This window comes from Phocoena sinus, chromosome 8 (genome assembly GCF_008692025.1).
Source record: "Phocoena sinus isolate mPhoSin1 chromosome 8, mPhoSin1.pri, whole genome shotgun sequence".
NCBI classification, from domain to species: domain Eukaryota; kingdom Metazoa; phylum Chordata; class Mammalia; order Artiodactyla; family Phocoenidae; genus Phocoena; species Phocoena sinus.
The window spans coordinates 53,946,234-53,960,866 of NC_045770.1; the positions used below are offsets into that span (position 1 = coordinate 53,946,234).

The 14,633-nt window shown below is 49.9% G+C and overlaps 1 protein-coding gene across 1 annotated transcript in view; it reads left to right on the forward strand.

Annotated features, from left to right (window-relative positions):
• Positions 1–14,633, forward strand: part of TENM4 (teneurin transmembrane protein 4) — a 390,999-nt gene that overhangs the window by 313,961 nt on the left and 62,405 nt on the right. The window contains 4 exon segments of the mRNA XM_032640774.1: positions 3,413–3,674; positions 6,425–6,692; positions 9,311–9,454; positions 12,331–12,580. Of these exon segments, the coding sequence (XP_032496665.1) occupies positions 3,413–3,674; positions 6,425–6,692; positions 9,311–9,454; positions 12,331–12,580 (924 nt within the window).

Below are 14,633 nucleotides of genomic sequence, written 5' to 3' on the forward strand. Positions count from 1 at the left end.
TCTCATACCCGAGGAGAAACTGTAAGGCTAGAGATATCGCCTGGAGATAACAGTGTATGCAGGTCCAGGGACCAGGTCTAATTCATCTTTGTATTCCTCACTTTCCCGGCAGGCACCATGACACTTGCCTTTGTCCAGATCTCCCACCCCGGCTCCATGCTGAAATACCAGACCTCAAGTCTTAACAAGAGCTCACAAACAGAAAACAGTGGCAGGGAAGTTAGCCAAAGAGATCATTAAAAAGATGGAGGGGCCTCCCTGGTGGCGCAGTGGTTGAGAGTCCGCCTGCCGATGCAGGGGATGCGGGTTCGTGTCCCGGTCTGGGAGGATCCCACATGCCGCGGAGCGGCTGGGCCCGTGAGCCATGGCCACTGAGCCTGCGCGTCCGGAGCCTGTGCTCCGCAACAGGAGAGGCCACAACGGTGAGAGGCCCGCGTACCGCAAAAAAAAAAAAAAAAAAATAGAAAATAGAAATCATGAAGAAAAATATTTAAAGAATAGCAGACAAGGGCTTCCCTGGTGGTGCAGTGGTTGAGAGTCCACCTGCCGATGCAGGGGACGCGGGTTCGTGCCCCCGTCTGGGAAGATCCCACATACCGCAGAGCGGCTAGGCCCGTGAGCCATGGCCGCTGAGCCTGTGCGTCCAGAGCCTGTGCTCCCCAACGGGAGAGGCCACAACAGTGAGAGGCCCACATACGGCAAAAAAAAAAAAAAAAAAAAATAGCAGACAAGAGAAGCAGTTCAGGTTCATTGAATTGAAAGATGGGATTATACAGAACACGAAGCCCAGGGAATGGAGCCCAGTGCTTTCCTTGTCCATTATCTCATCTGTCTCATTAATAACCTGCCAAGTGATGATGACTGTCACCTTCATCTCACATGAGGAGATTGAGGCTCAGACGGGTGACGGAACTCACCTGTGGACTAAGTGGCAGCGCTCGGACTGGCCCTCACTGTTGGGGCTTCATCTGAGAAGCAGGCCTTCCCTTTGAGGTCAGTGTCACGCCCATGTCCACAGCAAGGTTTCCCTCCAGATGGGCAGGCCTGGCTCTTGGCAAGAGCCAATCACACCCCACTGTTGGCTAGGCCAGCTGTCCCCACCTGGCTCTTGGCCTTGAGAATATGTCTTTTCATGTTTGTCTTCACTCCCTCCCCACGCTCATCCTGTCAGCACTCATCCTGTCACGAAGGGAGCTTGTAAGTCAGGCCAAACTTCTGTTTGACAGTTAAATGTTCTGTCAAAGTACAGATGCTGTTCGGTTCTGTTCCCTGGGTATTTTCCCCAAGCCCTGGATATTCTCCTGGAAAGCCAAAACCTGAACTCTTAGTTGAAAATAAACACCTTCCCTGGTGTTTCTCTATTATTATGTATTGAAGAATGATGGTACCCAACTTCCTCTACTCAAAGGTTATGTGGGCCTAGAAGGGGCCAAGTGAAGAGTAGGCAAAACAGATGAAAAGCATCTGCAAAGGACAGATGAGTCAGGCTTTGGAGCTTGGGGACCCAGATCTGAGGGCGCCATCTACCCCGAGGTGGACTTACGGTAATAGCCAAAGGAAGAAATAACTTAGGGTGTTTAGTATACAGTCAATTCAGAAGAAACTGACAACGTCACTCATGAGTTCATTCTATAAACTATAACCATCAAGCACGGGGCTAAGTTCTGGAAAGGCTGAGAGGAATCAGTGTCCCCAGGCCTGTGAGTGAATGTGTGATTCCAGTGCAGTGTATGTGGGCTGTTAGGAGGAGTGCACATGGTGCAGTGGGATTCTGGAGGGGAGGCGACTGGAATTCTGAGTGGGTGAGGAGTTAGCAGAAGCCCTCCATCCAAAAAAGCAAGATGAGGACAGGCCTTGAGAATGCATCCTAAAGGTGATAGCTAAAGGACTTTGTCCAAAGAGACATCACCAGGAGGGGACAGGTGGACAGGATCACTGTTTCCAAGTCCTGAAGGACTGTCAAAGTCAGAGGAAGACTAGTTTGAAGTCACCCTAGCAGGTAGAACATGTTTCTAATGGCTAAGGAGCTATTAAGAGAGGGACCCAGGCTCAATTCCCACCCCCCTAAAAAAGTCTACTAACGGTCAGAACTAACCAAAGATGGGACAGTCCCCCTGCGGACATAGCAAGCTCCTCATCGCTGGAAATGTGCAAACAGGAACCAAATAGCCCCTTGATAGTAGTTCTGTAGAAGGAACTGAAGCATCAGATTCAGAGAGGGGACTAGGTCAGATGACCTAGTGGTTCAACTGTTACTCGATTTTAAACTTTCTGTTTTGATGGGGTGGGGGAAGGACACAAAACTCTGGTCTGAATTAATCTTGTTGCACATCGAACATGGGGTCTTAAGTAGCAACCACGCGCTCTAGGTGGCAAAGCAGACCCAGCCTGCAGGACTAGTGACATAGCTGGGCTTACACCTGGGCCTCCTTTCCCATCTTCTATAATGTGAGCTCATCTGGCCTCTGACCACCGAGCTGCTGAACCCTCAGATCAGACGCTCAGTGTCAGAAACATGGAGTGTACAAGTGGGAACTCAGTTTCCTTGGATTTTCCAAAAAAAAATGGTCCATGCTAAGGCTTGGATGGGCAAGTGCCCGGCCAGGTTTGTCTGCCGGTGATGGGAGTTAAGATGCCAGAACCAAAAACAGAGCTGCCAGCAAGTTTCTGGCCATCCCCAAAGGGCAATGAACAAAGGCTGGGTGACCAGCTCTCAGGGGCACAGCCACGGAGATCTCATCTCAACTGAGAGGTTGGGACTCAGTCTTCTGGTTCCTCTTTTACTTCTAAGTTACGGTGATTCTAATTGTGCCCGTCTCTAAACTACCTTGCTATTTTGTAACTCCAAAGGCCTGGTTGAGTATCATAGTCAGAGATACAATTGCTGTAGAGTCATAGAATCTTAATGACTTCAGAATAATTTATTTGAACCTTTGCCTTTTACAGATGAGAAACTTGAGAATCAGACGGGCTAAAGGACTTACCCAAAGTCACACAGTAGCCCACGGCAGAGCCAGGACTAGGCTTAGAGTTCTAACACCAGGGCAGGGTTTGTTCTGCTTTATTCTGATGAATTTTCACTGGGCTTCAGCTCTAAGACGCCCTAAGTACCAGGGGCACCCGAGCAGAGGCTCATCAGTGGTCCTGTGTCCTAGCAAATGGCTCCCCAAAGCAGGTTGTTATTTGGTTTTGGCAAGTTCTCTACGGTGAATCACTTTCAAAAGAATAATGCTTTCTGGAACCTCTGTCACTGTTTGTGACCGCGGTCAAGTCTTTCAGGTTGTTTTTTTTTTTTTTTTAGTCTTTCAGGTTTTAGAGTCTCCCTCAACGAGTGCTCAGATCCTTCGGTGTAATTTTTCTCCTTTCTCTGCTCCTCCCTCTCCTCTCCTTCTCACCCTCCCCTCCCAAACAGCTTTGACTTGGTCACAAATGGCGGCATCTCCATCACCCTGCGGTTCGAGCGGGCCCCCTTCATCACACAGGAGCACACCCTCTGGCTGCCTTGGGATCGCTTCTTTGTCATGGAAACCATCATCTTGCGGCAGGAGGAGAATGAGATTCCCAGCTGTGACCTGAGCAGCTTTGCCCGCCCCAACCCTGTCCTGTCTCCTTCCCCACTGACGTCCTTCGCCAGCTCCTGTGCAGAGAAAGGCCCCATCGTTCCGGAAATTCAGGTATACCCAGCTTTCTTAACTGCATTTCTCCATGCCTTTATTTCATTCGGGAGGTGGAGGAGGATCTCAGAGACAGGGGAAAGAGACAGTCCATCAGCCCACCATCCAGACCCCAGCCGGCGTGCTGTGAGGCTATCATGGCCACCCCCTTACACACTTAATACATGTGAGCCCTGTAAAGTGCCTGGCACCCTCCAGCATATAATAAATTCCCACTCCCTCTCCACTCTGCCACCCAGTTCACTTCCACGTCCCCTTTCCCCAACCTCCAGTGTCTCCCCCGCCCCTCCTTATTTCTGTTAAAAATAACGATGATAGGGGCTTCCCTGGTGGCGCAGTGGTTGAGAGTCCGCCTGCCGATGCAGGGGACACGGGTCCGTGCCCCGGTCCGGGAAGATCCCACATGCCGCGGAGCGGCTGGGCCCGTGAGCCATGACTGCTGAGCCTGCGCGTCCGGAGCTTGTGCTCCGCAACGGGAGAGGCCACAACAATGAGAGGCCCGCGTTCCACAAAAAAAAAAGAAAAATAGCAATGGTAGTTTCCACCAAGAGGAGTGAGGCAGAGGGTCCCAAATGTTTGCGTCGCACTAAAGATTAAATGAGGAAATGTGTATGAGATACTTGGCACAATATCTGGCACCTACTAAGTGCTCAGTGAATTTTAACCATTATTACTATTAAGATTATTTTACACATACTGCCTTCATGCCAATTAATGAGTGCTTTGGCTCAAATCTATACACGCAAGTGCTTTACTTCATTATCATTAAAAGGAAGTAATTTGGGAAAATGCATTTTCATCTGATAGAAACCAAGATGGATTCTTTGCCTAACAAAGCTGTGTGGACTTGAATTGCTTCTGCCATCCCGGCCCAATTTCTAATGGCAGAAACGAAGCCTGGGGAGGAGGAGGGACGGCAGTGCAGAAACTGGGGGAGAAGCCCCAGCCGTCCCGCCGGCCTCATGAGAGCTCTGGCGACGTACAGGCTAATAAATGATCTCTGGTGCTGGCGGAGCGGGGTGTTTAGACATGTTTGTGTGTGTATTTCTTGCCGGGCTAAGCAGCCACATCTCTGCGCTGCACCCTGTTGAGTGGCTTCAGACGCCGGCCCTCGAGAAGGAAACACAACCATTTGGGAATTCTCATCGCACCCATAGGTTGAAACTTCACTCCTTTTCAGACATTCAGCGCTTGTCTCCCGTCTCCACCACCAGGCTGACCTTTCTTACCGAATGGTTGTCAGCGGAGACAGAGCTTGCTGGGGAGGGGAGATTTGTGACTCAGCACTGCTTCAGCTGCAGCGAGACATCTCCCCATGAGCAGGGACTTCGAAACAAATGGGGTGAAAGGTCCCCCTCTCTTTACCGTGCTCCCTGGGCTGGGCGCCTACGAGCCCAGCTGGGTCACAAACCTTGCTTGTTATCAGATTCATGAAATACATGAAAACAAACTCTTGGGTTTTGCCAGTCCTGTCATTGGCTAGCCTTTGCAAGTACAGGGAGATGTATATTTTGAAGGGTATGTTAAGAAGAGTAAATACTTATGACAGCATCTGATGGCACTCAAGCCCGGCTTTGCCTAGAACTTGTGAGCTGAAATTTAGGAAGATCGCTTTGGTGTAGGCCCAATCCCGAAAAATGTTGTGTGTTCAGGAGAATGGGTTGGGGTGGGAGTTCACACCCATCTGTGACGTGGACTGAAAGGAAGAGGCTTTCTTTGTGAAGGCCCAGTTCCCCTGTGACCACGAGGGTAAACTAACCATTGTCCTTTTAATGGATACATTAGCCTCAATTGATTTAACGTCCCCTTCTTGAAACAGAGCCCAGAGCATCAAACCAATAAAAGTTCTCCACTTTTGCCATGTGCCCAGGCATCTTGGCATTAATTTCGGCTTCCCATCTTGGAGCTGAGCCCATTGCACCAGTAGATAAAGCACTGCCTTTCCCACCACTCTGCCCCTCTGGCACAGCCTTGGAGCACGCAGACTCTGTGCGGCCCATCTGTCTTCTTTCTACTGATGAGCTGGGGGCCTTAGCTTCAGGTCCTTGGCAGCCTGTGTTCCCAACCCTGCATAATGGTTCGGTCCACATCTCTAGCCTCCGTTTACCTTCCTGAAGACGAAAGCCACTTGTAACAGATCTTCCTTTAGGAAAGTTTTGAGAGAGAAGCAGGCCTTCTCGCTGAGCCACCTGTCCACATCGGTCGGAGGGAACTTCCCAGTGCCCCCTGCTTCCAGCACCAGCAGCACCGTCATCATTAGTAACATTTACTGAGTGTCCGTTATGTGCTGGGCACTTCATGTATGTGACCTTACCCAGTCGTCAGACTAATCCAGTGAGGAAACAGAGATTCAGAGTTTCCGTGAGTTTTCTGGGATGACACCGCTTGTGAATGAAAGGTGACAGTATGATAAATACTTTACACGTGTTATCCTCTCATTAATGCAACGAGATGAGCATCGTCATCCCTGCTGAAAGGAGGAAGCTGAGGCTTACGGAGGCAGGGATGTCCCGAGTAAGAGCTGCCCCGGAAAGCAGGCCTTCTGACTCTCCTTTTCCTCCCCCACCCCTCCCTCCCTTCTCTTCCTTTCCTGCCCTACCCTTCACATCTGCTTCCTCCTCTCCCTTTCTCTCCTCCTCCTTCTCTGCATCCTCCTCTGTCTCTTGAACACCCAGAGTATGTGGAGCTGTGGCCACCTTCTCTCCACCAGCGATTCTGTGACCGTCACCTGCTGTGATCTGTCTCTCTAGGCTTTGCAGGAGGAAATCGCCATCTCTGGCTGCAAGATGAGGCTGAGCTACCTGAGCAGCCGTACCCCCGGCTACAAATCTGTCCTGAGGATCAGCCTCACCCACAGCACCATCCCCTTCAACCTCATGAAGGTCCACCTCATGGTGGCGGTTGAGGGCCGCCTCTTCAGGAAGTGGTTTGCTGCAGCCCCAGACTTGTCCTATTATTTCATCTGGGACAAGACAGACGTCTACAGCCAGAAGGTGTTTGGGCTCTCGGAAGCCTTCGGTAAGCCTCCCAGCCGCAGGCCTCAGTGCCGTCCTCAGAGAGACAGTAAGATTTGGGGGCACGGGGCTCTTTTTCCACCTCCCTTGTTTTTTCTTCCTCCCTTTCTCTTCTCAGAAATACCTAAGGTCTAGTTGGACCTTTCAGTGACCATCCATGATCTAAAAGAAAATACTCAAAGACCTGCATGTGGAAAACTTGACAGTTAAAAAAGAGGGTTATAAAACCAAAAAGGCCCTTGAAGAGCACTGTGGTGTTATGTGATGGGCTGAAAGAGGCTGGTGCCACAGAGACAGAGCCGTGTGGACATTGCCCCAACCCTGCCCCCACCCCCAGCCGTTGGGCCTGAACTTACCCATTAAAAATATGGGAGTCTGGGGCTTCCCTGGTGGCGCAGTGGTTGAGAGTCCGCCTGCCGATGTAGGGGACACGGGTTCGTGCCCCGGTCCAGGAAGATCCCACGTGCCGTGGAGCGGCTGGGCCCGTGAGCCATGGCCGCTAAGCCTGCGTGTCCGGAGCCTGTGCTCCACAACGGGAGAGGCCACAACAGTGAGAGGCCCGCGTACCGCAAAAAAAAAAAAAAAGGGAGTCTGGAGCTTCTGGGTTTCTTCAGTCTTACTGAGGTGCAGGAGCTAAGATTCTTCCCTCATCAGAAAGGCTTTTTGGCCTCTTTACCTCCTTTCCAATCAGAGAGTCCCTTTGTTGATGTTATTGCTGTTTTTCTCTAAGATGAAGCAGAAGGTGACTACAGCCTCACCTGGAGTCCCAGCCCCACTCGGACCTTGGGCTTCCAGGGCTGGCTGTGCTCATCTCAGCTTCCGGGTGAGAGCAAGGCTCCACGAAGGGTTCAGAGCTGGATTGTTAGCAGTCATAACCCCTGCAGGGCTAATCCTCCAAGCACTTAGAGTAACAGCCCGGAAAATCCCTCTCAACTTGGAGCTCACTCCAGTTTCATTCCCTTTCTAGATTTGGCAAAGGCAGAGTGAGGAAGCAGATGAGAAGTAATGAAGAAAGAAAGAGAGAAAGAGGGAGGGAGAGAGGAAGGAAGGCAGGCAATAAGGGAGTGTCTGTTGAGCATCTGCTCTGGGTGATGTGCTCCCTGTACATTGGTATCTCAGTTAATCTTTACAACCACCCTGTGAGTCAGAAATTGTCCTCATATTCTGCATGAGGAAGCTGAGGACCAGAGAGGTGAGGTGACTTCCCAAGGCCACACAAGGAAGGAACTGAGCTGGATTTACCCAAGATCTCCCCTGTAGTTTTGCATCCTGCCCTACCCCATAGGGTACACTGGGAGCAAAGATGCCATCTGTCACTGTTTACGATCCCTTCTGTAAACCGAACTACTTCTATGGTCTCTTCAAACTCAGTGAAGTCTTACTACCGCTTTAGATGAAATGAGCACATTTAAGTGCCCACCAGCCAGTTAAGGTCTCTCTGCACAGAGACGTCAAGGGCTGAGGTTTGCTTTCCTGAGATGACGGGACCAGTAGGAGGCAGAGTGTCTGCTTAAGGGACTCAAGGTCATAGGGAAGAGGTCACAGGGACATCTTCCAATGCATTCGCTCCTGCCATAGCGGGCCAGCAATCTCTCAGGGCACCTAAAGGAAACCTTAAGGGGCTGCCCAATTGTTAATTCCTGTCTTGATCATGTGATAGAGCATTGCCCAGTGGAAAATAGCATCTACACAGAAAGATACTTGGAAGAAACGGCATTCCTGTCTCTGCCAGTTCCTTTCCGTAGGGCAGTTACTGGGATTTTCACAAACCCAGCCTCAGGGAGCCTGCCATGGTTAGCCTGCCTCCCAGTGCCCCAGGAGGCCTGGATTTATGAAACAAAAGCAAAACCAGGGATTTTCAAGTTTTGAGCAACTTCTAGCTTTCCAAGTTCCCTAACTGAGCTCCTTTTCCATGTATTCATTATAAGTGATTTTTAATTTTTTTCTTTATTAAAGTAGTACCATGTTCCTTAATAAAAATGTGGTAAGTGGACCAAAAAATAGAAATAAAGTCAAACATATTTCTATTAAAAAATACAACTTCCTGTTAACATTAAACTTTATTTTCTTTTTTCACGTATAGTTTTTTTTAACAGAGATTTAATACTGTATATAACCAGTCCTTTCAACTCAGCATTGCCCCGTAAGCACTTTTCCATGTCACCCTGTGATCTTCGTAACCGTAATTTCCAGTGGCTGCATAATATCCCTCAGGTGGATACACTTGGTTTGCTCAACGTCTCATCCCCTTTGGACCTTTAGATTACTTCCAACTTTCCACTATTATAAGTAATGCTGCGGTGAAGGCTTTAGTGCCTAAAGTATTTTCCATACTAAAGATTATTTCCCTGGAATCGATTCACCTGGATCCTTCAACTGGGTCCTTCATAAAGTATTTAGAACATTCGTTTAATGTTTCCTGATGATGTACGATTGCTCTCCAAAAAAGGATGTTCAGGCTCAGCCTCCCAGTGTTAGTATTGCCCATAGGTCTGGTTGCCACTTAGGAATTTGATCCTTCTTCTTTTTCTACCAAAGACAAGCAGGGGCCTTGCATGCAGATCTAAAGCCAAAGAAGAGGCTTTGCTCACCGGTGCATTTTGTGCCTTTTGTCTTCTACAGTTTCTGTGGGTTATGAGTATGAATCCTGCCCAGATCTGATCCTGTGGGAAAAAAGAACAGCAGTGCTACAGGGCTATGAAATCGATGCTTCCAAACTGGGAGGATGGAGCCTGGACAAACATCATGCCCTCAACATCCAAAGTGGTGAGTGGATTAGTACAATTTCAGGAACCAGGCCACGGTGTGACCCTTTTCTCATATGCTTTGTTCCCTGCGAGGCAAAAAACACACACTTCAAATTACAGAGTCTTATATGTGATCAGTCGGTCAGAAGCGTTAATACGGATAATTCCTTGGCTACCTTGTCACTGCTAGGCAGCGGGGATGCAGAAGTGAAGGGCTTCAAGGGTTTACACTCTGGGTGAGACAAACACTTCCCAGGCAGTTTCCACGCTGTGCCAGGGACAGTGCCGTCACAGAGGGGAGCCGGGGACACTCTGGGGGCTGTAGAAGAGGAACACCTGACTCAGCTTCTTGGTTCAGCAGGGTATCTCTTGGGAGAGAACTTCTGAACTGAGTCTCAAAGGGTCTGTAGGATTAGCCCTGTATGTCAAGGAGGGAGAACTTTGTAGGCAGAGAGCACAGCATGTGCCAAAGCACTGAAGCTTGAAAGAAGAGTAATTGGAGAGAAGGTTCATTGTGGTTTGAGCAAAGGGTGAAATGAAGGGAATAGCAAAAGCCAGAGCCGGGGGCTTGAGCAGCTGGAGCCCCAGGTAAGAAGATTAGAACTTTCAACTCCGTCCAGAGGCAGCTCTCAAGCCTCTGAAAGGTTTAAAGCATGCAAGTGACACAGTCGGATCTGTAGTTTAGATAGCCCTCTCTGACTGTGTCCCAGGATGGGACAGGTAAACATGGTAATGATGTCAGATCTCTCCTGCCTAATCTGTAGATGCAAGAATGCTTATCAAAGGCACTGCTTTGATGTTTGGGGGGTGTGGAAATTGAAAAACTAATTCTAAAGTTTATAATAAAATAAAGATTTGTAAATAGATTAGGCAGTCTTTAAAGTGAGAACAGGGGCTTTCCTGTTGGCGCAGTGGTTGAGAGTCCACCTGCCGATTCAGGGGACACGGGTTCGTGCCCCGGTCCGGGAAGATCCCACATGCCGCGGAGCGGCTGGGCCTGCGCGTCTGGAGCCTGTGCTCCGCAACGGGAGAGGCCACAACAGTGAGAGGCCCGCGTACCGCAAAAAATAAATAAATAAATAAATAAAATAAAATAAGAACAAAAAAAGAGGCACTTGCCAGATGCTAAGATAGCTTAGGAAAACTGCAACACTTAAAACTGTGTGGTGCTGTCACAGGAACAGAGAAATAGATTCCATGGGATAGAACAAGGCATCCAGAAACTGACCTGTGAGTAGTAATCAGGACTGCGTCTGGCCATGAGTGTCAGAAAAGCCAAAATAACAGAATTGCAAACAAGGTAAAAGTTTGTTTCTCACTCACCTGAAAGTCTGGAGGTAGGTGATCCGGCTGGTTTAGACCTCTGCAGGGTTGTTCTACTCAGGCCTCCATCCCCAAGGTCATGGTCCAAGGTGACTGCTTCAGCTCCAGCCTTCACATCTACTTTCCAGCCAGCAGGAGGGAGGAAAAGGACTGAGAGCAAGCCCCTTCCATTGTAGGGACACCTCCCAGCAGCTGCCCACACCACTTCCACACCTTTAACCAGTTACCTGCCAAGTGTAGCTGCAGAGGGAGCTGGGGATTGTAGTCAGTTCCAGACAGTCACACGTCCAGCTAAACAGCACAGTTCTATAACTACAGAAGGACAGGGTGGATAGGGTACAAGTTCCTGCCACGCACCATGTATACATGATATATGGTAGAGGTAGCATCACATGTCAACGGAGGATGGATAGGTGTTTTAGAAATTGGTATTGGGGGAAATGGGCTCAATGTGTGGAGGAAAAAATTCAGTTCACACTGTATACAAAATAAATTTAAAAGTTTGATTAAAGAGCTAAATTTGCAAGATCTTTAAAGTTAATAGAAGAAAATACAGGAGAATGTATTTATGATCTCAGAGAAGGATTCCCTAAAACCCTAAAAAAAAGCACAAACATTAGAATTGAAAAATGGTTGATTAGGCTACATAAAAATGAAAGACATCTGTTCAATAAAGGGCAAAGCTAACAGATGACAGCCTGGGAGAAGATTCTTGTGACCATAAAAACCAAAACTCACTCAAAGCTTCGGTATGGAAGGGGTGAGGCCAGAGGCAGAGAGTCCAATTAGGAGGCTGTAGCAACAGTACAGGAGTTAAAGGATGAGCTGGGCCTGAGAAGAGACAGTATGGATATGGGATGCAGCTTGCACTCCATTGAGGTCAATCCCTTCATTTTGCTGGTGGGGAGACTGAGGCCCAAGGGCAGTTAAAGCACTGAAGAGACCCATGCAAGATCTGGGATCAGCCCGTTAGTATCAAAATCAGGTAAAAACCCCAGTCTCTTGACTCCACCTCAGTGAGAAGAGTCTGGAAGTTTCACTTGTGTATTTCTATGACATTTACTGGTATCTACTCTGTGTCAGGTCTGTGCTAGGCCGTGGGAATACAGAAGGGAGAAGACATTGTCTCTGCACGTGAAATGGTCTCACTCTAAAGAGAGAAAACAGATAAGCGCAATAAAGAATTCTGTGCCGTGATGGAGACGTAGACTAGGCACGTGAGGTGTGTTCAGTCTATTTGAGAGGCAGCGGGGCTGAATGCTTCAGAGCCTAGAAGCGCTCAGAAGCGCTTCTGCTGTCATCTGTGTGATGTCAGGTCTCCCCTGTTAATACAGGGAGCATAATGGCACCTGTCTTACACACTTGTCATGGGAATTCAATCAGCAAAGCAGCGTGGCCTGTCCAGGATGGCCTGGGTTTCGTTATGGGGCGAGGCAGCCTTGGGAGATGAGTCTGGAAATGGTAGGCAGGGATCTGGCATGCCTTGCTTTTGCAAGGCGACCCTGTGGCCGGCCACAGGGGAGAGCCGTCTCCTGCTCCATCAGTGATTCTGTTCTTCTGTCCTTGTCCCAGGCATCTTGCACAAAGGGAACGGGGAGAACCAGTTTGTGTCCCAGCAGCCTCCTGTCATCGGGAGCATCATGGGTAACGGGCGCCGGAGAAGCATCTCCTGCCCCAGCTGCAACGGCCTTGCCGACGGCAACAAGCTCCTGGCCCCCGTGGCCCTCACGTGCGGCTCCGACGGGAGCCTCTACGTGGGAGATTTCAACTACATCCGAAGGATCTTCCCCTCCGGGAACGTCACCAACATCCTGGAGTTGAGGTATGTAAGGTGAGGCCTTCCTCACAGTTCCTAATATGTCCCTTTGCAATCCTGTGGGTCCACCTGGCGTGACCCACCAGCCCGAGAAGGGGGCAGGACAGAGCCTCATCTGTCACTCCCCAGAGGCCAAACTGTGAGCTGGGGGCTCTGGGGAAGCAGGCGCTGCTTTGCACGGGGCACTGCAATGAAGACAGACTGCCCTTGGGACAGGGAGATATCTTGGCATCCAGATGCTGTAGAAGGCTGCCGGCAACCGAGAAGCCCTTGGAAGCCCTTGAATCTTTCTTCTGTTTCCTGGCACCAAACTGATCGGAATTTGTCACATGAGTCTTTTTATAAGGACAGGGGATGGTGTCCTGGACTAGGCCCTGGTGCCAGTGTTACGAAGCCTGGCCCTGTTACTTAACACGCGTTGGAGTTAGGAGAAGTTCCCTGCAGCTGCCCCACACTGAGATAAGGCCCACGGGCTGCTCCTAAGACGCAGAGGTGCAGCAGAGCTCAGCCTCTGCTTGTCCCCATTCTGACCATGAGGGATGGAGCACAGCCACACTCACAGCTCGGGGAAGGGCCTCATATGTTGGATGTCTCTGTGCCTCCTTAAACCAGATCTTTTCTGAACCAGACCAGTCACAGTGTGGGTTCCAAGGTTATAGAGAAGCTGTGGTTAGAGATGGGGGAGCCCGACTCTCCCTTTCAGGAGAAATTGTACCAAGTTCCTCACAACTGTTTAGGGATTGGGATCTGCCCATTTCCTGGGCTGGGGTCCATGTGAGCAGGACGGGCCTTTGAGCTGGAAAGCGGCCAGGGGAAAAGGAAACTCTCTTTTTGCGAGGCCTCTTCTGTTTGCCTAGTATAACAATTCTGCAAGATATGTATTACTATTGCCCTGACAAATAAGATAAAGGAGACTCAGGGAATTTAAGGAATCTGCCCGAGGTCCAGCTTGGCAGGCCCAACCCAGAAGGCCATCACGCAGTCTGCCTCGCCCGAGAATTGTCACATGGCCCGGTGAGGACCACCGTGGCTGAATGCCATGCTTAGTTATTCCCGGTAGGTAAGTGCCCGCTGAGAGTCTCACCTTGCAGCACACGCGAGAGAGGAGGGGAAGGCTCGCTGGCTGACCACAGCTGTCACGGCCCTCAAGATGAGGGTGCTGGTACTCAGCGACCCACACAGGCACAAAGGAAGGAGAAGGTCTTTGGCCACGAGAAAAGCAGAAGCTCACATTCTGTAGACTCACGGGAAATCAGGTGTCAGGCTGAATGAGAAGCAGCCGCGGATGGGATATTATCTGCCTTTTCTTCTCTCTTTTATGAGTTTGACCAGTGTAGACATCTGCCAGAGAAGAGGGAACTCTTGAGTGTATTTGCTTTAGTCAGCTGCTCATAGTGTCTCTCTCTTTCCCGTGCCATGATGGAAAGAGCCGTGGGCTACGGCGTCAGCCCACCTTGGCAGAGAAACTAGAACTGGACCACTTACCCTCTCTGGGCCTACGTTTTCACATCTTTTAAATAAGCGACCCCCGTTTTCCCTGTCTCCCTGCCGCAGCTGTGGGGAGATCGTGAAAGACGGTAAGGAAGGGAGGAGTAATTTAAATTTGGAAAGAAAAACAAATTTGTCGACATACTATCATCTTGGTATATTTTCTCCAGTCTTTTTTCCCGGGCCTGTTTCTCTGTGTCACCCTCTCCCTTCTCATTAGAGTGTATCTCCAATTCTGTATTCTATTCCGAGGAGAATTGTGGTGGGCTACGCAGCTCTCCATTGGGCAGTGTTCACACAGAGATGCAGCTTTTTTTTTTTTTTGGTCATACTGCTGTGGCCTCTCCCCGCTGCGGAGCACAGGCTCCGGGCGCACAGGCTCAGCGGCCATGGCTCACGGGCCCAGCCGCTCCGCGGCATGTGGGATCTTCCCGGACTGGGGCACGAACCCGTGTCCCTTGCATCGGCAGGCAGACTCTCAAGCACTGCGCCACCAGGGAAGCCCAGAGATGCAGCTTTGAGTGTGTGTATCTCTGGGAGTGCTTCTCTGTACAGGGGAGGGGATCGACTA